General features: G+C 42.2%; 1 protein-coding gene across 1 annotated transcript in view; it reads right to left on the bottom strand.

The window, feature by feature from the left end:
• Positions 1-26,708, bottom strand: part of LOC104080693 (vasoactive intestinal polypeptide receptor-like) — a gene marked incomplete at its 3' end in the record, with an annotated part of 60,745 nt that overhangs the window by 12,839 nt on the left and 21,198 nt on the right. The window contains exons 3-5 of the mRNA XM_009583174.1: positions 11,456-11,559; positions 6,886-6,986; positions 4,821-4,953 (exon numbers count right to left, since the gene is read on the bottom strand). Of these exons, the coding sequence (XP_009581469.1) occupies positions 4,821-4,953; positions 6,886-6,986; positions 11,456-11,559 (338 nt within the window). The remainder of the gene's footprint in view (positions 1-4,820; positions 4,954-6,885; positions 6,987-11,455; positions 11,560-26,708) is intronic.

Raw genomic sequence — 26,708 nt, 5'->3', positions numbered from 1 at the left:
TCTCGCAGCCCACCCAGTTTTCTCCCTTTTGCCCTTCCGATTCTCTCCCCCATCCCACTAGGGGGAGAGTGAGCGAGCGGCTGGGTGGGGCTTGGTTGCTGGTTGAGGTTAAACCACGACAGGTGCAATTCTGGAGCAATGGGGTGAGCTACTGAAAAAGTGTCAACTGATGTATTTACACATTTTGGGGACTGACCCAACTCCATTTAAAGTCAAGGGAAAGATTCACATTGTCTTCAGAGTTCTACCAGGCTCCTCCCCCAAGCCAGTCAGCCAAAGTTCAGCAGATGCCCGTCTGTGGTGCTAAGAAGAGCTCACCCTCCTCTGTGTTGGTGGGAGTAAATGTCTTTCCTAGAGGACGTAACCCAATGAAAGGGCTGAGTTTCTAATATTCATTTCATTTTTACACAAGTGCATAAAAGGGCTTATACTCTTCCATCTCTCCAATAGCCTGTATATTGGGGCAGCCCCACATGAGGCACAGAATATGGATCTGAGCAGCCTCAGATGGGGGTGCGCTGGAAAAGAAAATGTGTCTGTCTTCAACTTCCAAATATAAAGTTCATTTAGGGGCTGTAGCTGTTATCAGTTTGGCCTGAGGAGCTAATGTGAAAAAACCCAATTTTTCACACTGAAAATATGAGATATGTGTATATGTTCACAATTCCTAAAGGTCCCACCCTCCTTTGCAAAGAAGAATTTTTTCTTGGAATTTAATTGTCTTACTGGAATGCAAAAGGCAAAAGATAAATGATCTAGTGTCCCTCGGCTGAATCCTCAGCAAAGGCAAATTTGCAGAGCTCAGAAAATGTCAGCCTGAATTCAATCTGTAGCACCTGATCTTTGTTTATACCAAACTGTTGGCTCTTTGTGTTCAGCTAGGCTGGAAATGTAAGTGGTTCATCATTATGTTATCCAGATATTACAGTAATGAAACTGCATCAAAACCTATCCATAAAACCACAAAAAAATCGAATGAAATGACAATTGAAGTGTTCAGTTCAATCCTTCTACCAAGTTTGCTGTTTTGGCTATTGTGTTTCACAGGGTGTTCTCCAGGGAGAGAAAGAAAGGGGAAGACAAAGCGTGGGAATGCCAAGACGGAAGGTCACTAGGCCTAAGAAAACTAATGTGAAAAGCTAAAACTTGTAAGGAGGCCTCTTGAGTCTGGCAGTGAAAAAAAAACCCAGAAGAATGCAGGCAAATACAGGCTGGAAAGTGGCGCAATTTTTCATGCAGTATGAGTAATCGCTGGATGCAATAAATCATAGAATCATTAAGGTTGGAAAAGACCTCTAAGATCATTGAGTCCAACCACGCAGCGAGTTTTCCATCAGAAATAACCAATTACTGAGACAGAATGTATTCTGAACGAATCAAAATGAAGTTATTGAAGAAGTCGGAGTGGGTGATTTCCCAGACCCTTCCTAGCCTGATCATCTCTACATCTGAGTGCTTAAAGCCCAGATTGACTAACACGCTTGAGTATATACCTATTTTTAAGCAATTTAAGCCAACCGGATGATTCAGTTACACATAATTACAGACATATTTTATGACAGAGAGAGAAAGTGGTTTTGGTCTACTAATGACTGTTGGTACCTTGGGCAATATGCTGGGTGTATAGGTGGCCATCAGACTCCTCCGCTGTTTCTAACCCTCTAGAAAATTCAAGGTCCTTGCAGTGCTTTGTTTCCCACTGGAAAATCCCACAGTGGGCTTTTGGAGGGCCAGCCTTCTCTGAAGGTCAGTCTATGCACTTCTACAGGAGCCAAGGGATCCCCATTGTGCCTAAGAACAAGCTTAATTGATTTGGGCACATTTGTAAAGCTACTGCTGTTGAGTTTCCTTGGTGTGGGACAAAGGGCCTGGGCCACCTTGCGCAGGTCCTGGGATCAATGATTATTTAAGCCTGCTACATTTAGTTATGAAAACAAGCCTTGTTTGCCAACTTAGGGTTTCTGCCCCATGAAAACAGGCTAAATTTTTCACCCAAGCAGCAAGATTTTTCTTTCCCCCAGGAATGGGTTTATCAAGAACGAAGGACCAAGGAATTCAAGGAGACTATGGGTGCCACACATCACTCTGTAAACATTACCCAGTGCATGGCGGACATTCTGGCTCATATGATGGCTCGGTGATGCTCATCACATGTATTTTGGCTGCATTGGCCCTGAAATGCTTACTGCCGCATTCTCAGGCTCTGTGGCCCATAGAAATACCCAACAAACTTAATTTTTCAGGGTGTTCATGTTGAACTCAATGGTAATCCAAAACTATTTGAGTTTAAAATGACATAGAGTTAACACCGTAACTGAGGTTTCCCACACTACGTAAAACGAAGTAAAAATGCTATTGCAGCAAAGCCTATCAACAAGGTTTTTTCAATTACTTATACACCTACATGTAGTGGAGTTCCTACTTGATTGGAGCATTGACACATTTGTTGGTGGAGAGCTTAAAATATTTTTGTGTGGCTGGTGCATAAAACATACTTTTAAGTCTTCTTACTGCAACAGGTAATGCCAAATTCAGGAATTCGGTTCCTTCATCAGAAATGCTGGGAGAGGTCTCATGTTCATTTGGATTTTATAGCCCTGAGTTTGTTCTGGAAGGGGGGTGCCTTTTTTCCTTAAAGGAACAAAGTGCAGTACTTTCTCTTCTAATAAAACACTGCTATTGCTTTGGTTTTGCCCTCTTCTAAAACAGCATAGTGGTGAGAGCATTCAGTAAATTGAACTGTTTGTTCAAATCTCTCCTCAGACTGAATGAGCTCAAGGCCATATACACAAAACCTTCAGTAAATTGTGTATTAGGCCCCGGTTATATGAACTCGTACCCAGGTCTCCCAAGTCAAAACTTTATCCTGCAAGTTCAAGCACAAACAGACCAATTATTTAACCTAACTCAAGCCAACCTAACCCAACCAAACCCACATAAACACAATGGATCTTATAACTATTTCTGCAAACAGATGAATATTAGGAGAGGCATTTTGACTGCATTTCATGTAGGTATTTTTTCCCTATGACCTAAAGGGTGGTCCAAAATGTTGGGTCCAGACGGGTGCAGATTTTGCAAGGGGTATGCTCAGCCTAGTGAGGCGGAGACAGATTTGTTCCACATATTTTTATAACCCTTGTGTATCATCCAGCCATTCACCCTGAGCTGGCATTTAACATGAAAATCCTCTGATGGGGAGAAACACACACAACGGTGGTAGCCACAGGTCTGCCTGAAAGCACACTGGTTTCCAGGAGCTGCGGATTCTGCAGGACAAGGTATTTATACACAGAAGTGTTTCTGGATGGATGGTTGAAGCAAACACTTCTCCCACAGCTTTCTGCAGTTGTGCCTCAATCACAACCCAGTGCAAACTCCCGTAGGGGTGAGGGGTTAGTTCAAACTCCATGGCTCGTTGGGTTCTTGGCTCCTCTGCCAATTAGCATTGGCAGTTATCTGTGGCAGCAGACACCGGGCAATTGTTTGTTCCAGTTTATATGTCATTCTAACCATTCATGGACCTTCACAATAAAACCCCATTGCTAAAGAATACAGATCCCAGTGAACCACAGAGGGGGAAAAAAACCAGAGGGCCACTGCAACGGGAACGCGTCGTGCTGCAGAGTTCTTGGGGAAAAGCTGGGAGCAGGCTGCTCTTTGATATCAGCTGAGAGGTGCTCAAGCAGAAAGGTCATTATAACAGCAGGGACAGAACTTGGGGTAAGGGTACAGAAAAGCCAGAAGGCAAGGAAGAAACTGGGTGGATGGAAGAGAAAAGAGAATCTTTTTCTGGTGCTGTATGACATAAAAAACCAGGTCCAGAAGGGATCTGCTGGACTGCTGTGCCCAGTCCCCTGCTTTTATCAGCAAGCAGCTCATCTAATGTTATGAATTTATTATGGAGGGTTCCTTTTTTTTGTTTTTCGGATGACTTCTGATCACATTTCTTTATTTTGGTGATTTCAATTTCCTGCCTAAATTTATTCATGACTAGTGTCCTCTTACGTCAATACGGCCTTTAGATAAACAGCTCTTCTCCCTCCTTAATGTTTGCTCCAGCTGATAACATAGAGCTTGAAAGTGAAAAAAAAAATCCCAACTCCTTTATTCCCCTCATTTATCATCCCAGTGGGGAAATTTCACAGTTGCAGACAGCTAGCGTGGGTAACAGATCCAGATGAAAAATAGACAATGTTTTCTACGCATAGATTTCCTGCCTAAACTCCTGCAGAGATCTGGTCACTGCAATCAGTGGAGCCCAGAGAGCCATCCAAATGCAGGTGCCTTCTTCAAAGCCAGGTGAACAGCTCTCCAGACTCCAGTGAGTGCATTAATTAGAGCTCAGCTGACTACGGTTGCACTTTACACACGTAGCTCATGTATAGGCACTTACCCCGTAGACACTTAGTTATATGAATCTGAATCTGACTCCCGCCCTCACCGAAGGGAAAGGTTTTATTGAGTCCCTAAACACAGGACTGCAAGTCTCCTTTGACCAGGCTATCCAAGAAATTAGCATGGGACTGGGAGATGGACACAGGACTGACAGGAGCCCCAAAATCTTGTAGAGCCCCAGTTGTGGGTTTGACCTCAGAAGGGACCAGATGCCTATAACCTTTTGACCCTGCTAATTTCTTTTATGCCTTCTCCATATGAATTAAACAGCAGCAATCATGTTTTTGTTTCTTTCAAATGAGAAAAAAAATTGAAATCTTCCCAAAGTACTGTCTCACATGCATTTGCAAGGTAATTTCTGGTGCATTGTTTAGGAGGGGCAACAGAATAAGGTGGAAACTTCAATGTGCATGGTTACTTACTGAACTCACAAAGCAGTGTTCAGATTCTCCGCTTTCAAATAGGATGACATCTTTTATGAAGACTGCGATGGCTCTCATTATGAAGGACATGAAGAGGTGCATATGAATATAATTTCGAGTACAGTGTAGTTTTCTGTTGGGAAGAGATGAAACAACATTTCTGAAGAGCAAGGCTTCTCAAAAGCATTATTTATCTATTTACATGTTTCTTCTGCTAAGACATAGACTTACAACTAAACATTAGAAACCCTGAGACAGACTATGTTCTGATGAAAATCACTGCAAATCCACTTAAGCCTTTTTAAATCCACAAAACATGTGGCAATCCATACATCTGCAGCAGTGTTGCTGCTTTTCCAACTCTCAGAAAAAAAAGGTCAAAATACAGAATGACAGAAAACAGGTCCATCACTCTGCTCTCCACTGGAAAAGAAATGTTTTTGACTGAGCGAACTGTGCTCATGATAAAGGTCTGTTTTCTACAGAATATTTGTACCACAATAATTCTTTCCAAAGTGAAATGTTTCTTCAGAAAGAGAAATAAATTCTTAGCAGCTGCTGCCAAAATTAACACGTATTACAGGCTTTCTGGAGCAATACAAACTATATTTTCACTTAAAAATGACTAGTTATTAATGATATTGAGAACACCAGGGTTTTCCTGTCCCTTGCCCACTAATTTTTTGAAGATGAATTCTGACGAAGTAGGTCTTTTTTTCAAGTGAGACTTTACATCAGCTAAAGTGAAAGGCCTAATACTCTGGAAATGGCTACTTTGTACAGTCATCAGAACCACAACAGACCTCACTCAGCAACATGATCAAATTACCACCTCTTAATGAGTCACTGTGCATTGGCAGAGTTTATGCTCTTAATCTCTGATGATGGCAAAATAATGTGACTGAGATGAGTCCTCTGTACTTGCAGGCGAAGGCAAGTCAAATTACGCTGTTTCCCACAAAAGAAGAGCATGAACCCTGACAGTTTCAGCAGCTTGGCTGGCACCTTCTACCTTGTTGAGATGAGAGAATTTGCGTGTGTGTCTGATTCACTCTTCCTTTGTAAGAGGAGTGGAGAGAGCGCGTGTGCTGAGAAGTGCAAAGATCTTGGAGGGTGAGGCCAGTCTTGGTATAAGCGTGAGAGTTACCCTAGAACATACGCTGTTTCCTACAACTTTCCTTGGGGGTGAGGTCTGGACCAGACTGTCATAAATTGGACAACCATATAACGCATTTCAGGGAAGCCACTAGAGAGTGGCATGGGGAGATGGAATCACATCTAGAAGGTTCTTCCATCTCACGGAGGTCTGCTTTTTGCTGTTCTCCCTATACATAAACAACATTATAATAGGAGATTACCTTATATGCAGACTTCTTCATTGGAGGCATCCAAATATAGATGCCTGAATCTATTATAAACAATAGAGACTGAGGATTAATTCATTTGCTGCAATCTAGGCATCTAATGCCATTTGATATGCTGTTGAGTATCTGCCCATCAATCCATAAGGGCCTGGGTCTCCTGAAGGTCCTGCATCATATCTGCTACCCTTCTGTACATCTCAGAGGCTCCAGCATGTCTAAAATGGCTCTGGGTGTCTATGTCTTGCCATAGAGCCACAGCAGGAAGCGCTTCTGAAATAGACTTTAGGAGGTAGTTTTGGGTTAGTTACAGATTCACCTGTACCCTTTTGAACACCTACTTTAGTAGAAATGCATCCTTCTATAGTATCCATATATACCATACTAAATAGGTCTCCGTGGACCATAACAAGATTATGGGATAATGGCCTCTAATACAGAGATCCATCACGTAACAATCTACATTTAGTGAGATGAATCCCACCTAATAATCGGATTGGGGTTATAACTCTCACACAAAGGCCACAAATCACATACCAGAAAACCGTGGTACCGAAAGACGGAGGAACTTTCCTCCCCTGTCCAACTGAGAATTGACAGAAGTCTTTTGCATCCATCTGTAACACTCATAACCTCTAACTTAAACAGCCACTATGTCCTTCGAGTCATCCCCTTACCTATGCCTTTTTTGCTCATGGTCTTACCTGAAAAGACATAAAATGATCATAGCAGCTGTGAGAGCAATGAGCGATAAGGTATGTCCAATGGTGTAGCCGGTCTTGACTGTGCCATAGAACGCCGTTTGCTGATGTGAAGGAAAGAACAAAAGGTCTTTCAAAGAGTTGCCAACATGCATTCCTAAATACACCATCACCGGGCTTTTACTGACTTTCTTGGTGAGACAAGGAAATCGTCCTACTCCATTCTCTTAAAAAATCTCCAACTCCTTCACCCTTTAAAATCACATCCAGTAGAGAACATGACTCAAATACCACCGGTGTGAATAAGAAGAACGTGTCCGGTTGCAGTAGAGCTTGGATCACTCCAAAACCAGGTTACAGTTACACACGGGAAAAGTTCGGGAAGGAGTCTGATTTGACACTTGCAGAGACAGCTACACGGTTATCATCTTGTGGAACAGGAATGACTAATGTTCAGTTAAACAGCGTACTGACACATTGGCTCTGAGGTGGTATGATGAGCTTCAGCTTATTAAGGAAATTTGAGGACAGAACTGGTCTGGAAATTGGTTTGGTTTTGTGGAAGCTAGACATTGTGTTTCAGCAAGTAAAAACTTAAAATTCTTATTGAAATCACAGATATGTTAATTCAGAAATATATTTAATTTGGAAATTAGTTCATGGCTTTTCTCTTTGACAGCACACAGGGGGAATCTCTGAGCATGGGGCATGACATAGGGAATCCTGGTCTAAATAAAATGGGAAGTAAGGCAACAAAACTCCAGCTCTCCTAAGGCTCTCTAGCAACACTCTAAATCAACATATTTTGATTTTAAGCATAAAAAAAGGACAAAAGATCTGTTGGACATTTGTTTTATCAATGAAAAATCCAAGTTTCTATGAGAATCTAACTCAGTTTGTGGAAAATCTCATTTTTCCAGCCCTCGATTGACCCTCCTCTGCCCTCCTTGTCACCATTTTCTACAAAAAACCCAAGCAACCAAAACTGCAAAGAGCAGTTTAGACAGAAAATCTAAACCCAACCTTGTTTGGGAAAACACTCTTCAATAACAGTGAGGGTTGACATTTTTACACGCTATTTTCACAGGCCGTGACAAGCACTAGGAACCAGTAAGGCAGAGATGAGTAGTAATCCTCTAGCATTTGCACAACCCAGCTTGGAGGGGTGTTAAAACAAGACAGAGCTTTCAGAGAGTGCAAAGGTGACACTGGTCATATCTATATTGCTTCTTAGACCACAGATCGCAGTGAGGGCTAAAAGCACGGTGGCTTTACAGCCCCATTCAATGAATCCACATCACTAAGGGCTTTGGGTCAGTAACTCTGAATACATAATTCATAGCAAGGGTTTCAGGCCGATTTATCTACCTGATCTTGCCCATATGATGCCAGGAGGCTGCTATGGTGATGGAGTCAGACAGTATGGTACGGTCATACCTAAGCCTTGCTCATCTGCACTGCAGAGGGAACAGGGACTTGCACTGCAGCAAGGAACAGCAGAGGTTCCACCTTTCTACCCCACTGCCTTGCAGATCCCACCCAAAGCTAACTAAATATAGTCTTGTTTCCAGTCTTGTTTGAGTTTGGGCTCCCAAATGCAGCTCAGACTTTTCCAATAAAAGCAATCAACTTCCTTCACGTTGATTTCATCTTTCTCTCATTATCTAGTTTCCTTCTTGATGGCACCAGAGCAGAAGTGTTCCAGGAAAGACCTGGCCAGAAGGAGGGAGCTTGTGGTAGGAGACTGAGTTCGAGGAAGAGGTTGTCCCAGACTGTATTTAGGAGAGCAGAGAAATGGGGGAAAGGAAATTAAGAGAGATCATAGGAGGTGTCAGTAGTGGGGTGGTGGATGGAAACTCTCCAGTGTGAATACAGGTATAGGCCTTTTGCTTCTGCACAGTTATTCACAGGGGTTATTCACAGGAGCAAGTTATGCACAGAAAGATCTTGGTGTTATGCAACAAGCAATTCCCTGCCCTTATATTTTATGACGACCAATCCTTCTTGTGTACAGAGAGGTGGCTCTGCATTCAGTTTTAATGTAGCATGTGGGGTCATCTCTGTTCTGGAAACAGCACATAATGACTTCTCACTCTTCATTTGCACTTGCTAATGACAATCACTTCCTATTTTACAGATATCAAAGCAGAGAACTTGACCATAAAAGATCATAAATGGAATTGGAATTTCACTCAGAGCTCAGCTTACTAAAATATTCTTATTAGAAAAAAGAGGGATTTACAGAGGTGAAGGAAACGCATGCCAGGATGCCTGGGTTCTAGCTGTAGACCTAGACTGATTTAGAATCAGAATTTCTAGAATGAAATCAGGCAATTTCATCATTCTCTCTCCGACTTCTAAAAGCCTCTGCTTAATTTCACAGGAACATGATAAGAGCAATTAGTTAAGGTAGATGCTAAACTGAGATTAACTGAGAATTAGCTTCCTTGGTTTCTGTTCAGTAACTTCTACATTTATCCCTTGGTAACTGAGATTAGAATGTGAAACATTTACATTTGTAAGAGAAAAAGAACAGAAATACTGGTATCAAGTCCTTCAGCAGCCCTGCACCCAAACTGGTTTTGGGTTCATGTCACCTAGCCTAAAGTCATCTGGGCTCCCTCTCGCGTAAATGCAAAGTGGTTCCTTTGGAGAGAAACGTGGGGTGCACTGACCTCTGGAGGTGTCTATTTTCTTCACCATCTTCAGACAAAGCCTATGGGGACACCTGGGGTGGCCCCTCTCTGACCAGACGGAGGCACACAGGGGAGAAGTTGTGCATCACGTCTGACAATCAGACAGCAAAACAACCCCCCCATTTGCTAATACGTGGTTTATAAAGGTCAGGTTGGAGAAGGAATCATTATCACTGCAAAGATCATAAGTGCACTACTTTGGTGCCTACATCATCTGCTTCTTAGGGACAGCCAGAATGCACAACCAAAATCTTACACACAGCCCTTATTTATTTTTCATATTTTTCTTGTTGTTTCTGACTTGAGAACAGTAGGTGTCAAAAGTTCATGAAGCGTTTTAAGCACGGAAGGTTATCAGTCTGTTCTGGACCTCATGTCCCATACAGCCTGCTGTTCTTTTTTTCTACTCCCTTTACTTCTTCCTCCCCAAATTGACAGCCAATTCAACAACAACAAAAATCTATTCTTCTTCACAGGCTAGTACTGCATGTTCACCCCCCTCAGCCACCTTTCACACAAATTAGACTTAAACAGCATGACAAAACCACGGAAATTGAGAGAAAATAATTAAGAAAGAATTAAAAGAACACAATACGTGTTCTCTTGGTAACGCGGCACTCTGGCAACGCTGCAATCCATTGGGTCGCCAAAGCATGTCCCAGGAATTCCCAAATCCCCTTTGCAGCTGGAACATAAACCAGAGCTCTCGACAGAGGACCTTCCCAGAGCAGAGACCCGTAACAATGGCTTTCGCAATGTGCAACTGGTGCCACACAGCTCAGTCTGAGAAACGGGACACTTGAGGACGTGAAGCGGTGGCTGACCTCGAAGGCAGACTAAGGCTTTCTTCAGTAGAGCCCTGAAATTCTTTGTGCAACTTTCCCTTTGCTATTTTCTGTATTCTTTCACTATTAAGGCTGGCTCAGTTCTGTTCAGATTCTCTGTTAACTCTTTGAGTGCCTTGGTAATGTGTGACCATACATAAAGACCTCTCACCATATATATTTATTCATGATTGAGATTCCTATATCCAACATTCACAAACATTGACATATGTCATACAACAGAAGAAAAGCATGGGAATAGGTTTAATATAAACATATGGTAGCAGTGAAATATGATTCTTTCCTACCATAAGCTTTTTCTTGTTGACTACGGGACAGCTATAGATGACTAGTTTAGATTAGATGTTGAACTTTTAGTTAGGTGAGGTGAATCTTGCTTCTAACAACATTGGTTATCCTCTTTAGACTTTACCCTTCATGTCTCAGCATGCACCAAACCAATAACAAACTCCTTCCTGTGTAATGACAATACTCTATAAAGCTAATTATACCTAGGTCATTGATTACTAATTTACATACAGGCAGTATCCCAGAGAGCTTGTGGATTTCCTTGCAAAATTCAGTAACATTGCATGAAAATTTGTGTGTTCCCTACAGTTTTCTAGATCTTTAGCTGGTTTAGTGCAGCACTGGTGGCAAGTGCATTATATCCTTTTATCCCTTTTGATCTTTTGATGTTTATGTTGGCCTAGAAATACTGGAATCACCATATCTACTTAAGGATCAATATAAATGTGGAGGGTTTGTTTCAAAGTTGAACATGGAAGATCAAGCACCTGAAGTTATGTGTGGGCATCACAGAGACACTGGTCTGATCTTCTCAAGTTCTGATTTCCTGCCACCCCTCTGGAAATCAAAGGGAGATCATCTCTTTGACCAGACATTTGATCTCTGCTTCCAGGAACCCTCCAGAGGATCCTTCCTTCTTGAGGAATCAGAGTGGGAATGGAAAAAATTGGGCATGGGAAGATCATGTGATTCTGATATCAAACCCTGGCAAATCTTGATGTCTACCCATCCAGGTTTACAAACCTCTTCCCCTGGAGTGCTGTTGGAATCATATCCACAAGCTACGGCATACGGCGCAGGGTACACATCCGTCCAGCCCTGGCTTGTACAATTCCTGGTCACGTTCCCTGGAAGAAAAGAGAAAAGGATGATTTAAAAAGAAACGTTCAGCTTGCTGTTAAACAAATGGCTCCTTTTGTTGATTCAAATGCCAGAGCACATTTTTTGTAACACTTAGAGTAAAATTCTCATACTTTTTCTCTGTTACGAAGTGTTCATATTACACAGAACACACAAATGGGAGGGACCCACTGGGTCGTAAAGTTCAGACTGCAAAAACAAGTACATTTTAATACTGAGGTGCCCACGAAGCATCTCTTCTAGTGGTACCATAGTGCCAGTTGTACCCGGACCTTTGGTTGTTGGCACTGCACCACTGTTTGAGAGCGTTATTGTCATATTGCCTTTGTTCCTGGGAAATTTTTCATCTAAACAGAGCAGTGATCTACATCTTTCACTTTGCTTGCGAGAAGCCAAGACACAGATAGATAAAGTGCTCATTTCACATTATGCAGGTAAGGTCGGAGGTCTGGGAACTGAATGCAGTCCTCAAAACCCAGACCTTGCCTACAAGACGAGCCCTGATCAAACGTGATTCCTGGGAAATCTACTGCGCTCTTGTTTGAGAACCAAACACTTCAAAATTTGGCTATGAGGGAGGAAAAACCAGATACTGACAACCTGTATTGCCTGTTTTAACATGTATACTCAAAGGCGGGAAGATTTCCTGGACTCTTAACCGAGTTGAGTGCCTAGGGCCTCCAATCGGCTAAAAGGAGCCTTAATTAACATAAGGACGTCTCTCTCCTTCAGCCAAAACTGACAAAACTGTGAAGTTCGCATGCCTCTCTGGTACTCTGCGCCTCCTGGTCCCTCCGGGACTGTAAGGGGAGTGTCCAATGCAAAGCATGTCTCGCTTCGTAAGACATCTCTGCTTCCAGTCCCAGCTGGACCTCAAGCCCGCATCGGCTAGGGGTTCTACAGATATTAATCAATCAAAAGAAGGAGAGATCAACAATCTGACCAGGATAGACCTTACCCTAAAAGGTTTGTAGTCTAAAAGGCCAAGATAGATGTTTGTCAGACAGAAATAACAAAGCAGCAATACATCCAACAGTACATTGCAAATTCCCCCAGCACCCATTCTGACCACCGGTCCCTACCCTGTCCATCTCATGCGAATCACATCACTGTGGCATTCCTTTGGTGTCATTTATCACACAAAACTGCCTGCCATCCCTGACGGGAAAGCTGGTACAAGAAACCAGAATGAACAAACAATAGTCAAAACTCGCTTCTTAGATGAAGAATTACATCAGTGAAACTCAAAAGCTTTGCAAACATTTCCAACAATGGGGTTCTTTGCACACAGGAATAACAAAACTTCTGCAAACAGGAGCAAATCAATTATGCAGCTATGAGTCATGAAAATATTCAAGCATCACCGCCAGGAATTTCTGACAATTGAGTCATCTGAACATCTTCCTAACCATACACTTGTCTTGCACTGAAATCATCAGCAGCCTATCCCCTGGCTTAATTCACTTCTCGAATCCCTGTGACAGGTGGATTTTGACACTAAAACTTGCCCCTGTTCATTTTAACAATAACAGATCTAAGCTCCACGAAGGCGCTGGTGCCTTTGTTCATTTTAACAGCTGCTCCAAAAGAAGTTAACTTTAGCACAGTTTGGTGGGTTGCTGTTCCCCAGGCTTTTTCTGCACAGTCATTGTTTGCTTTTCTTTTTACCAGCGTTCATATCGGGATCATAAGAGATCTTGTGCAAACAAATCAAGGACATGACTGTTCAGTACTTTTTTTTTTTGAAGTGTTATGTAATTTCTGTTATTTGTTCTTCATTACAATGGATCCCATTATCTGAACTTCTCTGCTTCCTATTTCCTGCTCAAAACTCCTCCTCTCTGTTTGGGGAAGCCTTTAGCTTTCACGGTGATTTCGATTCTTTGCTTCTTATTCTCAGTGAACTAAGGGGCGCTTCTTTCAGCTTAATTTTCTCATATTTCTCCTATTTTTTTTTTTTAAGTGCACTTCCTCACAATTGTTTGATTCTTTTTGTAATTCTTCTCACTGCTTTCAAGAATACTGTCAAAAGTTGTCTTAATGCTTTAGCATATGTGGAAACTAAGATAGAGGGAAGCACAATGATACAGCATCACTGGGACTAAAAAATAATAATAAAAATGTCCCTGATTTTAGGGAAACTCACTTCCCAGAGAAGTTTTTCTACCACCCTTTGTTGCTCGTGTCACTTTTTGGTGCACAAATTCACACGCATGGTGTGATATAACAAACCTTTATTAACTCTCATGTTCCATACTAGATGTCTGGGAGATGCAAAAAGTATAAGGTTAGAAGATATAGATTTTACCACACCACAATTTTGGCTCAAGTGATGGATCACGTCTCCCCTCAGAGCAAATAACATTTCTAATTAGTATTACTTACCAGATTACTTTCTATACTGAAAACGAACATAAAATTTGGAAAAGTGCCTCACAAGCTTACTTCTTACTCGGAGGTTTACAGGCAGCAAACTTTAGACTGAAGTATTAAACTGAGATTTTTATGTCAAATCCCACCTCTGCCACAGACCTCCAGTGAGGTCTGCAGCCAGTTCTTGTGTTCTCCCTGGGTCTCAGTTTCCCCACCAATAGTAGGACTTTGGTAATAAAGCCTGATCTTCTGCCAGCGGGAAGGCAAAGTGTTCAAAGCACCAGAAGTTTTATATTCTGCTTTCCAGAACCGTTTCCCATTCAGTTGTGTTTCTCACTACTTTGTGTAACACAAATTCTCCCCAGAATGATGCACTAATGAAGTACATTGAAGCCGCATAACATGAGTGGCAGTATCAGAAAAGACAAAGCTTCTGGACTTGGAAATGGTATCTCCAGCCTTTGAAAGTTCACAAGGTTTCCGAAACTTTCTCGTTTCCTATTAGGCTGAAGCTGAATCTTTTCAAACTGTATTCCTGGAGAATTAATGGGAAAGAAAACCAGGGGTTTACAACTCAGTAACACATAATTAGCAGTGCACAGTGGAGGAGATTCACAGTGAGAGCTTGGAAGGCATCCCACTGCCAGTAGGTTTGTGCTCCAGGCTCTCCTCTACGTTGTGGAAAAAGGAAGTTCGAGTCCCTGGTGTGGACAGAGTCCCCTCCGTAGGGTGGCATTGGTTAACAGCTTTTTCCCTATCCCAGTCATGAAATAATCTGCCTTTTGTGGGGTTTGCATTTCATTTTGATCAGAAATGTTACAACTGTCAAACTGGTGCATCTGCTCCTAAAAGCCACATCCATTTTGATGAGATGACGTTTTCCATTAAAAAAAAAAAAAGTTTCATTTGAAAAAGCCACAAATAACTCTCATCTACAATAACAGTAACCTCATAACACGTCTTACCAGAACTCAGGTTCCTGTTTTCACAGAATCACAGAATGTTTGAGGTTGGAAGGGACCTCTGGAGATCATCTGGTCCACCCCCCCTGCTCAAGCAGGGCCACCTAGAGCTGGTTGCTCAGGAGCATGTCCAGATGGCTTTCGGATATCCTTGGAAACCTCCAAGGATAGAGATTCCACAAGCTCTCTGGGCAACCTGCTCCAGTGCTTGGTCAACCTCACAGTAAAAAAGCGTTTCCTTATGCTCAGATGGAGCCTCCTGTGTTTCAGTTTGGCCATGGTTAGAAAATGCAAAGGCAATTAGAAAGTGCAAGAGGGTCTCATTACTTCAGAAGTGCACTTGTGAATGGGAGCCTTGCGTGTATGAGAAGTCCTCTTCCGGGTGCTGTCACAAGCACAGGACAAAACCCCTAGTTCCCATTTCAGGGGTGCACAGTCGCTGCAGAAGCACCAGGCACATGCTCCCATGAGGCTGGGGGACTGTTTATGAGATGCTGCTACTGATGCTGCAGTGATATACTGCTCTCCAGCTCATCCACAGCAACTCTGCGTGTGGCAAACTGAAGGTACGGCAACTAGGCTAAACTGTTTTCATTGTAGTGTAAATTAAGTGAAATCTCTCCACGGCTGCCCAAAGTGTAAATCTGGCATGTCGGGAGCTACCCTGGCTCGGCAGACGCACAATAATTGCTAAGACGCAGTAACTCGATTGTGTACCTGAGTCCTGAGCAAAGCACCACAGGGAGACAATTAGAGGGATCTCAGCACCCCAGCTCTTTCACTGCTGTCTTCTCTCTTTGCAGATATCAGGACAAAGGAGTTTAAAGATGAGGTTTTAAAGGGAACAAGGTGATGACCTTTTCATAAGGCTCCCTGCCAGGTAGGAGGGGATGAATGTACAAAGGGAGCAAAATAACAGTGCAGAAATGAAAGGCGGAAAAAAAAAGTTAGTTCTCTAGTCCTGACAAATATAATGTGCAGAGGTAATCCTTACACAAGCTAAAGGAACTATAGCTACTGCCAGAGAACCAGGATGGGAAACTAACCAGTCACCTTTCCAAAAGTATGCTGTGGTATAAAAGCCACTGCTTACAGAAGGGAATTACAAGTGCAAATGTGAGGCTAGACCTTTGGCTCATTTATATCAGTGTTTATGACAGTCAAGGCATAAAACACTATTGAAAGGCAAGGGGTGAAGCTGCAGGCCTGAATAACCAGTTTTCGGTAAGTTTTACTGCAACAGTGCCTTAAAGGCTCACACGTAGCATGACAGGCCATAATTGTTTAATCAAATCCCCGCATTTCTTGGTCCAGCCCGAGATATGAGCTCTGCCTCTTTGAGATGTATTGACCGCAGAGGTGCAAACGTGTTAGTGGCTTCAGGTCAAGCCCCAGTGAGATCAGCGGGGTCTCTCCCAAGATCAACGCCAGCCGGTCTGCAGCACGTTAAACCCTACTCAACTGCAAAGTTAAGCAGACGGGATGGGCCATCCAAGTCAATGTTAACTGCTATGTATATAATATATGTATGTATAATAAAGCATGGCTCCTCCTCATGTGCTACCTCTGTCTGCATTCCTTGAAAACCTGCTTGCAGCGTGCCGTGGCAATTAATGATCACGTACACGAAGCACGAGGAGAGATTGCTCTTCCTCCGTACGCTTTTGCATCTTTCTAGTATCGTGTCTGCTGTAGGACAGGACTTCGCCATCTGGCCCAGCAGCTGCTCCTGGTTTAAGCAAATGCTTCTTTAGAGTTCACAAAGCCCTCTCTAATTTCCTAATCTGCATGGTTTGATGGCATGCCTATTATGAAAATGGAATTGACGGTTGTAAGCAATTAGCCGAATGCTCCTATCTTTCCTTCCGATTAGCTCGTGTAGTTGTACAAAACCTGGTACATGGCTCACACCTATCCTAAGCGGCTTTTTCTCGCTTGCAGGGTGATTCAGAAACTTTCTGCTCTGGGTAGCAAAGACAGGGAAGGAAATCCCTTTGAACGAAAACAAGCAGAACTCGCTAAATTCTGTGACAAGTTTTGGTTAAAAACCCCTACATGTTTCTTTTTAGCATTAAAAAACCCCAATAAAATAAAAAAAAAAAACCCAACACCTGTAAACTCATGATGGAAAAGACCAAGTATTCCTGGGTTCACTTCAGGTTTTGGATATTCAGATTTTACTCATTGTTTTAATTCAAATTCTTCTGAGGATAAAGGCATTCTCCTCTCCTTTTCCTCTCCCACACCACTCTTATATTTTTTAGTTGGATCTATAAATAACGATGAATTGACGTTACTGATACTGATCCAGAGACAAGAAGGATTTTTTTGTCTTTAACCCCTGCTTTTTTTTTCCCCAATTGGGTGAAGAGCTGTTGAAGCTTCCTAGGAAGCAGGGTAAGTTAAACAGCCAAATGACTTTATGGCTTTGCATCTTGCATATCCTGGTGATGGTGGAAATATCTTCTCAGCTCCCTCAAATGGAAGTTGCATATGAGCTAGTGTTGCACCCACCTAACCACTGGTTATTCCTATACTCTGAATTTTTCTTATGTCTTTCTAATAATTCTGATAGTTCTTTATACTTTTGGCTTTCACTTATACCTTCCAGGTCTATCACCCCTACCATTTCCTTATATGTTGTGTGAAAACATACCTCCCTTAGGTATGTTTTAGACCTGCTGATGGACAATTTCGTTTAGTACCTCTTCTCTCACACACCATGAAATAATCATTCCCCACCTACTTTCCCCACAACATTCATGACTTTATTTACCTCTGGCTCACACCCTTTCAATCCACATTTTTCTAGATGGAAGAGCATTAATCTAGCTACTCTACTTGTACAGTGTCTGTCCACACCTTTATTCATACATTGTTCCAATGATGGTGGCCCTATTCTCCTTTGGACGTGAACCTCCCACTATCACCTGATGGACCTGCTCAGCTGCACCTTCCATGAGGTCTTCTGGCCTTGATCTTGATCCCTCTGTTGCCCACACAAACAACCCAGAGGGCTGACTCTAAGCCTTCTTCCTCTGCCTCCAGGATCCTCATAGCCCTACACAAGGGGTCTAACTCTGCTCTGCAGTGAATATTTGTTTTCATCACTGGTCCTTGGGAAAAAATGGAGAGAGGTTGTTCTACAGCAAAACACTGCACACGCAATTTATTAATTGGGATAGACTTTCCGGAACAGGAACAAACACATGCAAAACTTCTAATTTGATTTCCTGATTTATAAATGTATTTGGGAATGATGTGGAAGAGATGAATCAAAATGACTTTGCAGATTGGGTTATACCAACCAGTAAAGGGCCTGGTAGAGGAATGACATGATTTATTCATGACATATCAGAAGTGAAGTGAGGAGTTAGTGGAACCAAGATGAAACCAGAACATTTTCTTTATAAAAGGTGTTTGATCTGGGTAGGAATTAAACACTGAACAAGTGAACTGAGTAAATGTGGAGAGATAACTGTATTCCAAGCAATTTGTTGCCTATGTCTAGCTCTTAAGGTTTTTCTCCTTCTTAATTTCTTTTTGCCTCTCATCTGTTTCAAATACACACTTCAGACTCAGAAACATGTCTGAAAGTTTGTGTTATAGGTGAGGTTTTAGCTCTTTGATCTTAGTGGAAGAAAACCTCTTATTGGCTTTTAATGGGAGCCTGAATTCATACAAAGAAATATAAGGTCAGTCATTGCTAAGGGGTGTTCGCTTTGGTCTCCCTCTTGCTTCTCTTGCCCTTTACTGTAATAGCTTCTAAAGGAGAGGGGAAGGTCTGCTCTGAGTAGCAATCTGTCCTGCTTCTCTGTCATCATATTCCATGGTCAGAAATCGATTTTTTCAAGCAGAAGCTATTAAAGCAATAGCAGTTCTTATCATTTACTCTTCTTGAGATGCTGCAGAGCCCACTGGAACGACTCTAGTTCCATTTTTATTATTGATTTGTCCTACTGTTACTGGGAAACACCTGAGACTTTCAGACAGCTACAGCTTGCACTTAACTGGATGCTGAAGTGCTTAGACCTGGGAGAAACTTGTGGGGTAAGTCATGACAAGACAGTTTCCAAACCTGCTTTATCTGCCTCAGTCATGATCTCACAACATCATTCTTTCAGTACAATTTATGCTTAGTATTTCATGCTATTTCATAATCTCATGCCATAGTACCAACAATGGCATGGTATCAGCATGTCACATAACAGACACAGTCTTCAGCTTCTTCATTTGTTCTTTTTCCCATCACTTGGTCTGCAGTTATTACTGCCACATCTCCGGTGCCCTGAAGCTTACTGCACCCTGCATTTTGGAAAATCCTCCATTTTCCCTTATCTTCCTTTCCCCTTCCTGCACATTACATTTCTAAGTGTGAAGATCTCGATCCTTAATGAATACAGATAATTCCTCCCTTCTTAGCATCACATGTTCCCCTTAATTAGGCACCTTTTGTAAACTCTGTTTTCTCACACTAAAAACAGAGCTGTCAAACTCTAGGACAAATTTCTCATTAGATCTTTTGATACTGCAATCATAGTATACCAGGAAATATTTACGTGAAAAAGATGCACACTTCAGGGTAAGTGGAGGCATAGCAACTCCACAAGCCGTGGGTTGGCAGTGAGCTTTCAACTTGAGGACCTCAACACAGTGTGGTCTGGTGTCACGGGACATACATGACTTGGGGTGCTCTGTAGGATGGTGGAGAGGTTCACCTACTGCTCACAAAACCTTCTCAGCACCAATCCTTCAGAGGAGTGGGGCACATGCATTGTGACACCCCAGCTGAAAACGAATCTCAAAGGTCGAAAGCAAAATCAAGCTTTAAATAAGCTGTATATCCAGAAAGCCACTTGTTTCTTTATTTACACCCATGCACATCGCTGGAGCTGGCTAAGATGAAAGGTGCACTCCTAAATGCAAATGTACAATCAATACAGATCTGTGGAAATGGTGTCATCCACCACTGTTTTCTGCCTTGGACTTTCTGTTGTCCATGACAAATGAGAAAAATGAACATCAAACAGGGCTGGAGGCTGCCCTGATGGGCACAGGGAGCAGGAGCGTTGGCTGACTTGTCCCCTTTTCTGTGACTTCAAGGTGGTCTGTGCGAATAATTGGCACAATTCCACAGAAATGAGAAGGTTTCCTGGCAATTCTGCCTTCGTGATATGAAGGCACACTCGGACTGAGCACCTGAACAGGTCGAGGGCCCTCAGTAAACAAATCTCCATAACAGATGCACTCAACTGCTTGTTTCCTTTTAAATGAGTACTGTAGTAAATAAACAGTGAGTCTCGTTCATTTTCGGGTTCTCAATGGTAGTGATAATATCTTCTGCTTATCTGCTGCCATCTGCTCATCCGTCTCCTCATTTTATTCAGTTTTCGTTCCAGTTTCAAAAGCGATATAGAATAAAGAAGAAAACAAATTGAGGAAAAGAATGCTGGCTCAAGAGAGAGAAATTAAGATGTTTTTCAAGGAAATGAGAATCATTTTTGGAGGGGGGGAAATAAATGCGATTCTGCATTTTTTTTTTATCTTCATCTACCCATTATAGATCTCTTTGGCATGAGCAAAAGGTTGGGATACATCTCACTTAACTTTTGCCATGGAAATGAAAGAGTCTAGTCTAAATAGACTATCAGGTTCCCTGTAGAGGCCATATCAGACATCCAAAGGTCATCTCATCCCTTCCTAAGAAATGTCATGGGATAACCCATGTCCTGAAAGTCCTGGAGGGAAAATTAGACAAGGAGTTTAGATTAGATGCTTAATGTTAGGTGCCCAAATTCAGTGGAAGGAGTCTCATCCGTATGTTTAACTAACCAAAAAGAAAGGCAGTACAATACCAGCTCCCCGGAGTCCCTACCCATGTCCTACTTACAAATTTCATTTGACTATCCCAGGACATGTATACTCTGCTCCTTGACTCACCTTGAGCCAACAGGGACTCAAATGTGTTTGGGGGACTCCACGTGAGGACCCTGCAAGCTTGCAGGTGGCATCAGTGGAGCTACCTGCAGTAGTCTAACCACTTGCTTCAATATCTGCAGGGGCTCATTCTCATGGTATTTCATGGGGAGCTCTTTCCTTTGCTCTGTGCAGTTGTGTAGAGTTGTGTGTGTGCCAGAACTGGAAGGGGTGGGGAGCGGTGATAGCTGGGTATTGCTTCAGTCTGAACTATTAGGACCTGGATATTAACAGTAAATGACATACATCCAATGAATTTGACTTGATTGCTTCTGTCCTAACGAAGTTAGATAATGCTACAAAGGATCAGTCAATGTCTTTCAAAGTGAAGGTATGGAGAGAGGGTGTCATTTCCAAATCTCTCTACAGATGAATCAGGAAAAAAATGAGATGACAGAATTAGACCTTTGCTGTCCATCATACTGAATTTGCCAAAGGCCATGAGTCAGAGGCCAGGAATGATATGAACCATGTTTTGTGTGTAAGCGCTCACAACAGCTGAGATGTATATAGGATCAAACAGTTGTTAAAATAACTTTGGGCACAATATCAAAAAGGAGAATGACAAAAGACAAAAAAGCTCTTGATTTATATTTGTTGAATTGAAATGCACCATAGAGAAAAAGATACCTTTTAAATTCAAATGAAAAAGCTATCTGACAGAAGAGTATGAATGTGCAAGTTTAAAATGATAGAAGACATAAAAAAAAAGAGACAATCTTCATGATGGATGATGATTTAAAACATCCACAATAACATAATACGATCCATGATTTCTCAGGTAAGTCTCAGGGCACTGCTTATGCAAAAAAGGGCTTGTTTAATGACTTTAAGTCAGATTCTGAATGCTAATGCTTGTATAAACTTGAGTTATTCCAGGTTTAAAAGATTGTAAACCCAGAGAAGAATTTGTCTCCAAGTTCTTTAGATACAAGACAATATTTGCATACAACTTGCAATCATATTAAACACACAAGTGATTCAGATACATCAGAAAATTTTATCTATATGTCTGTGGATGAGCAGATTTGGTCCACCTATAGCTGAGATCCTAAGTGTCTGTTCTGAATTACTCTATAGACTTCCCTCCATGAACAGTGCGGAAATCATAGGCTGATTCAAACCACAGAGAAACACCTCCAGGACATATGGGATGTGCCTCTCCATTTACTGCAGGAGAAAACCCATATATCTGGCTAGATTTATTGTTGAGCTTTCATATGGCTAACATTAGATGATACTGACCCTCACTACCTGCACTGTGTAGACAGAGAGGAGCAAGGCTGAAATCGGTAGAAAACCCATCTTGATTAACATACGATCTTGTTTAAATTCAGGAGTTTATAAATCCCTTGACCGGATCGAATCATCTTTCTCATGCAGCCTAGACTTTTTAGATCCCAATTGCCATGTAGAAGAAGAAAAGCTCGCTGTTTTCATGAATCAATGCTGATAAATATCCTTGTCATTTCTAAATTCCTGTTTAAGAGAAAAGATTGCAAACCTAAACGCTTAGTATTGCTCTGCACAAATATGTACCTTAGAGGTTACACACGATACAACTGCCAAATTTTGTAGCTGGTGTTAGCCACAGGAGTCTGGTTACACGACTCTCATCCCACCCTAGATCTTGCCTGAAGAACCGCATGAAACCTTCTGAATGAGCACCATGGAAATCAGTCTAACAAACAGTGAGTGCACCTAAAAGCTGCCAACAATAAGCACAGACAGCTTCACGTTCATTTTAAGACTCCAGGTAGCCAGTAAAAGCATCGCTTCTGTGGAGATCCAAAGCCAGACATGACTTGGAGAATTTGCTTCTCAGCATGTAGGATTTAGGACTGCTAAACAGGACAAAGAGCAGCAGCTTGAAGCCAGGAAATGTCCTGAGCCAGCCAGCCAGCATCTTAGCAATGACATTCAAAGGAGGGGAGATAATTTCGCTGAGACGACTCAAGATTCACCTGAGACTAAAGACTTACAGTCTTGGCTTGTCTTTATAGCTCATAATGCACAAATTAATTCTGAATATTCCGTGAGCAGGTGCAGAACTGAGTCCCTCACCCTCCTGGCAGTCAGTGAGTGACATGGTTCGATCTCTTTCCCTCTCTCTATCTTTGGCTCACTGCATATGAAATGCTGTGCGTCCATCAGAAGAACACACAGAAGCAGCCCTGGAGATGTATGGACTAAATATAAGGAAGAAATTGTTTACGATGAGGGTGGTGAAACACTGGCACAGGTTGCCCAGAGAGGTGGTAGATGCCCCATCCCTGGGAACATTCCAGGTCAGGTTGGATGGGGCTCTGAGCAACCTGATCTGGTTGAAGATGTCCCTGTCCACGGCAGGGGGGTTGGACTAGATGACCTTTAAAGGTCCCTTCCAACCCAAACCATTCTATGATTCTATGTCCTGGATCCTTAACATAATCTAATCATTTTAAAAGCCTGTCAAAGCTATCTCCAAAGTTAGTCTTTACTTCCCACAGAAATCCCACTGGAACCTTCCTCCAGTTTCTACTGTGACTCTATTCACGGCAGTTTGCATATTCTGCTTTTGTTGGCTTTTTGCCTTTCCCCTCCTTGATTTCACTCTTGCAATGGGAACTCTCACCTTTTGTTTTACCAAACTAAGCAAGCGTCACTAAGCTCTGAGAATTTCTGTTGTCTTCTTGTGATATGGCTTTAGAATTTCAATCTGTTGGAGCAGGTTATGTCTAAATGCAATAGGAGGATGGCAGGGCATGAACCAGTACTGGACGGCAATGCCAGCTAGACTCTCAGGTGGCTTCCTACCCACACAAAAATGCACTGATGATGTCTGTTCCAGACAGCACTGTCAGAGTTTGGCTACACCTGTCAAGTTGTGCACTCTCCACTAGTCCGGCAAAAAGTATAAATCATGTATAGAAGTATAAAAAGTGTAAAATATCATGGTGCGGGATCTATCAACGCCGACAAGTTCTAGTTTCTTGTACCACTCATGTCCAGTATTTGGCAGCGTATTTCTAACACCAGAAAAGAGTTGGTGTTTGGTGCAAATAGGAAGAAGATGAACAAACCAAGTAAGGGGATGAAGATGTTAGGTATTGGAGAATGGGGGGAAATCAGGAACCCGTGGAGCAGAGGAGGGAAGGTACGGCTGAAGCTGCAGTGATATCTGATAACAGTCCTGATATTGTTTCAATGCACTTGACTAACATGGAAGGATTTTGAGTTGAACTACGCAAATGCATGCACATGTTGGTGTGCTTAGCTCCACACAGGGAAGGTGCCATGCCCGGGTGACTCTAGAAGTGGCACTATCCGCCTGCAGAGAGGCAGGATCCGGATAGCTCTGTTCCAGATGGCTTGAAAATAGGAATATACCAGAATTAATGATGAATTGCAGTCCTTGCAGTCAGTAGGCCCACTGAGCACAAGGAAGGGAAGTGGAGCAGGAAAGAGAAGTGAAACGCATTCATGAGGGAGGGGAAAGGAGAGCAGGAATAAATTTAGAGCACCAGAGGAAAAAAGGAGTTTGGCAAGCCCGAAACTCAGAAGGATCTCACCTTGTTGAGTGGGATTCCAGAGCTTGGTTATTCCCATCCCTGCCCCCTTAAGTCAATTAATCTCATAGTTGAAGCTTAAAAACTGTCAGTACTAACTTTTACTTTTTAACTTGTACATGACAGACAATTTGCTTTTGGAGAAACTGTGGGAAACAAATCCCTATTACAAATGTCATCTTCCACGCATTGAAAGCAAGCTGGGATGCTCTGGTCAAGGGATAGCAAGTAATGCACTTTAATAACAAAAGGTGCCAAAAATATTTTCATCTGTCATCTTCTTCACATGGTACTGACGAATGTCATGAAATAATGAAAATCTTCTGGATTTGTGAATGGCATAAAAATTTAATGTCAAATGACATCAGGACTATGCTAGGCATTTTAAGATTTCTAAATGCCACGAGATATTTTATCCTTTATTTACCATGAGATAGGATATTAGTCATTTAAAGAGCATATTCTCCATTAGGCAGGAAAATCACATTAACTCTTTGTTTCCCAGTATTTCACCCTGTTCCTGCTATAAACAGAAAAAAGATTTTCTCTTGCTCATAACTTGGTATAAGCTTTCATGTTCCTGCAAAGGGATCAAAGACTAAGACATAAACATTAACTAGATGATTGATTTCCCTGAAAGCTATTCAATGATACTCACTACTACAAAGGAAGAACTGCTTCACAAACTTTAATGGCATTAATACAGCAACAAATCCTATAAAACAAGAGACAATCTTACCCTCCCTTTATTTAAGACCATCTCTGCTTTCCACATTTGTACATGATTATACAAAGTGCAGAGCTCACAGAAAATCAAAGCTGTCGTTTCTGCTTTGGAAATGGCATCAGTTTCTCTGTTTACAGAAGTAGATGCTAGCACGTACGCTCTGCAAAGGTGGGGTTCACCCGTATTGTAAGACATTCACATCTGCCAGAGCCACTCTACAATCATTTGATTGCAAATGGAGAGAAATATGTTGTTTATCGATGTTGTTCAACTCATCCTGAAGTCAAAGTCTAAAAGTCGGCACCTCTAAGGAGCCTATTTCTCACCACTGACTGTAAAACAAGCTCAGAGGTAGGTTTATATATGGAAAACTCTAAAAACAGTTGATATGAATGCTGTTCCAGGTTAGAAATTGGTTTCCTAAATACAGGTATCTTAGCACCAGTTGAGGCATCCTCATGGATTTCTTAGATCCGTCAGAGTATCTTAAATGGCACCAGACGCTTATGTTTAGGAAACCGAATGGAGCCCTCAGTGCCTAGAGCGTAGGTGCCTACCTGCGAGCTTAGCGCCTGCATTTCTGCTACACACAACAGAAAATCTATCCATACAGCAAAAGACATCTAAAGAGCTGTTCAGGTTCCTACATACATTCAACGTTGTCTGTTGAATGCACTGACTAGATTAGTGTTGACATTAATGGGATCCCAGACACCTATCTCATACAGACACACCTGCATTAGAAACGGCAGAAATTAAATGCTGAATCTGCTTTCTCCAACAAAGCAAGTCACTCTGTGCTTTACCATACTAAGTGACGAGAAATAGGTATTTTCATGGTGCTGTTCATCTGAGCTCTTTAAGTGGCTAATTTATGATGGGATGAATCATGCCCTAGACATCACTGACCAAACCAGCCAGCTTTCCAGTGACTGGAATCCCTGTATGACAGTCAGATGCAGAAAACTACATTTAACCAGAGGAAACTCATCCAAAGCAATGTGAAATCCCCCTAGAAGGCTGCTGACCTTGCCAACTGCAAGGCTAGATGACATTTGCTGAGCTCACTGTTCACAGAACAGCACAAATGCCAGCAGCCACACTGCAACATGGGTATGCAGGGAAGGGTCATGGGTTGGCTTGTGTTTGAGGCTCTTTCTTGGCCTGGCACTTTGAGATAAGTGCACAGATAGCCCAAGTGATGCCCTGACTGCTCTCGGTGAAGTCTGGACTTCTCCCAGAATAGAAACCATTCACTTGCCTTAGCATAGTTTTTTTGAGATACCCTTAAGGACCTGAGAGATCCAATGACACGTGAACTATGGGAGAACCGCACCTTTCTGCAGGGGAACCTGGAGACCAGGATGAGCTAGGACATCTTGGAGAGCAGTAGTTGCCCCTGAATGGGCAAGTTTATTGAGTCTCGTAAGCCCATCCTACCGCACAATTAAAGGCATCCCACTTTCATTAGTGTGATGGTTTTGGCTGGGATAGAGTTAATTTTCTTCACAGTAGCTAGGATGGGGCTGTGTTTTGGATTTGTGCTGAAA

This window comes from Fulmarus glacialis, unplaced genomic scaffold (assembly GCF_000690835.1).
Source record: "Fulmarus glacialis isolate BGI_N327 unplaced genomic scaffold, ASM69083v1 scaffold7238, whole genome shotgun sequence".
Lineage (NCBI taxonomy): Eukaryota > Metazoa > Chordata > Aves > Procellariiformes > Procellariidae > Fulmarus > Fulmarus glacialis.
This window is presented reverse-complemented; position numbering and strand designations above follow the sequence as displayed.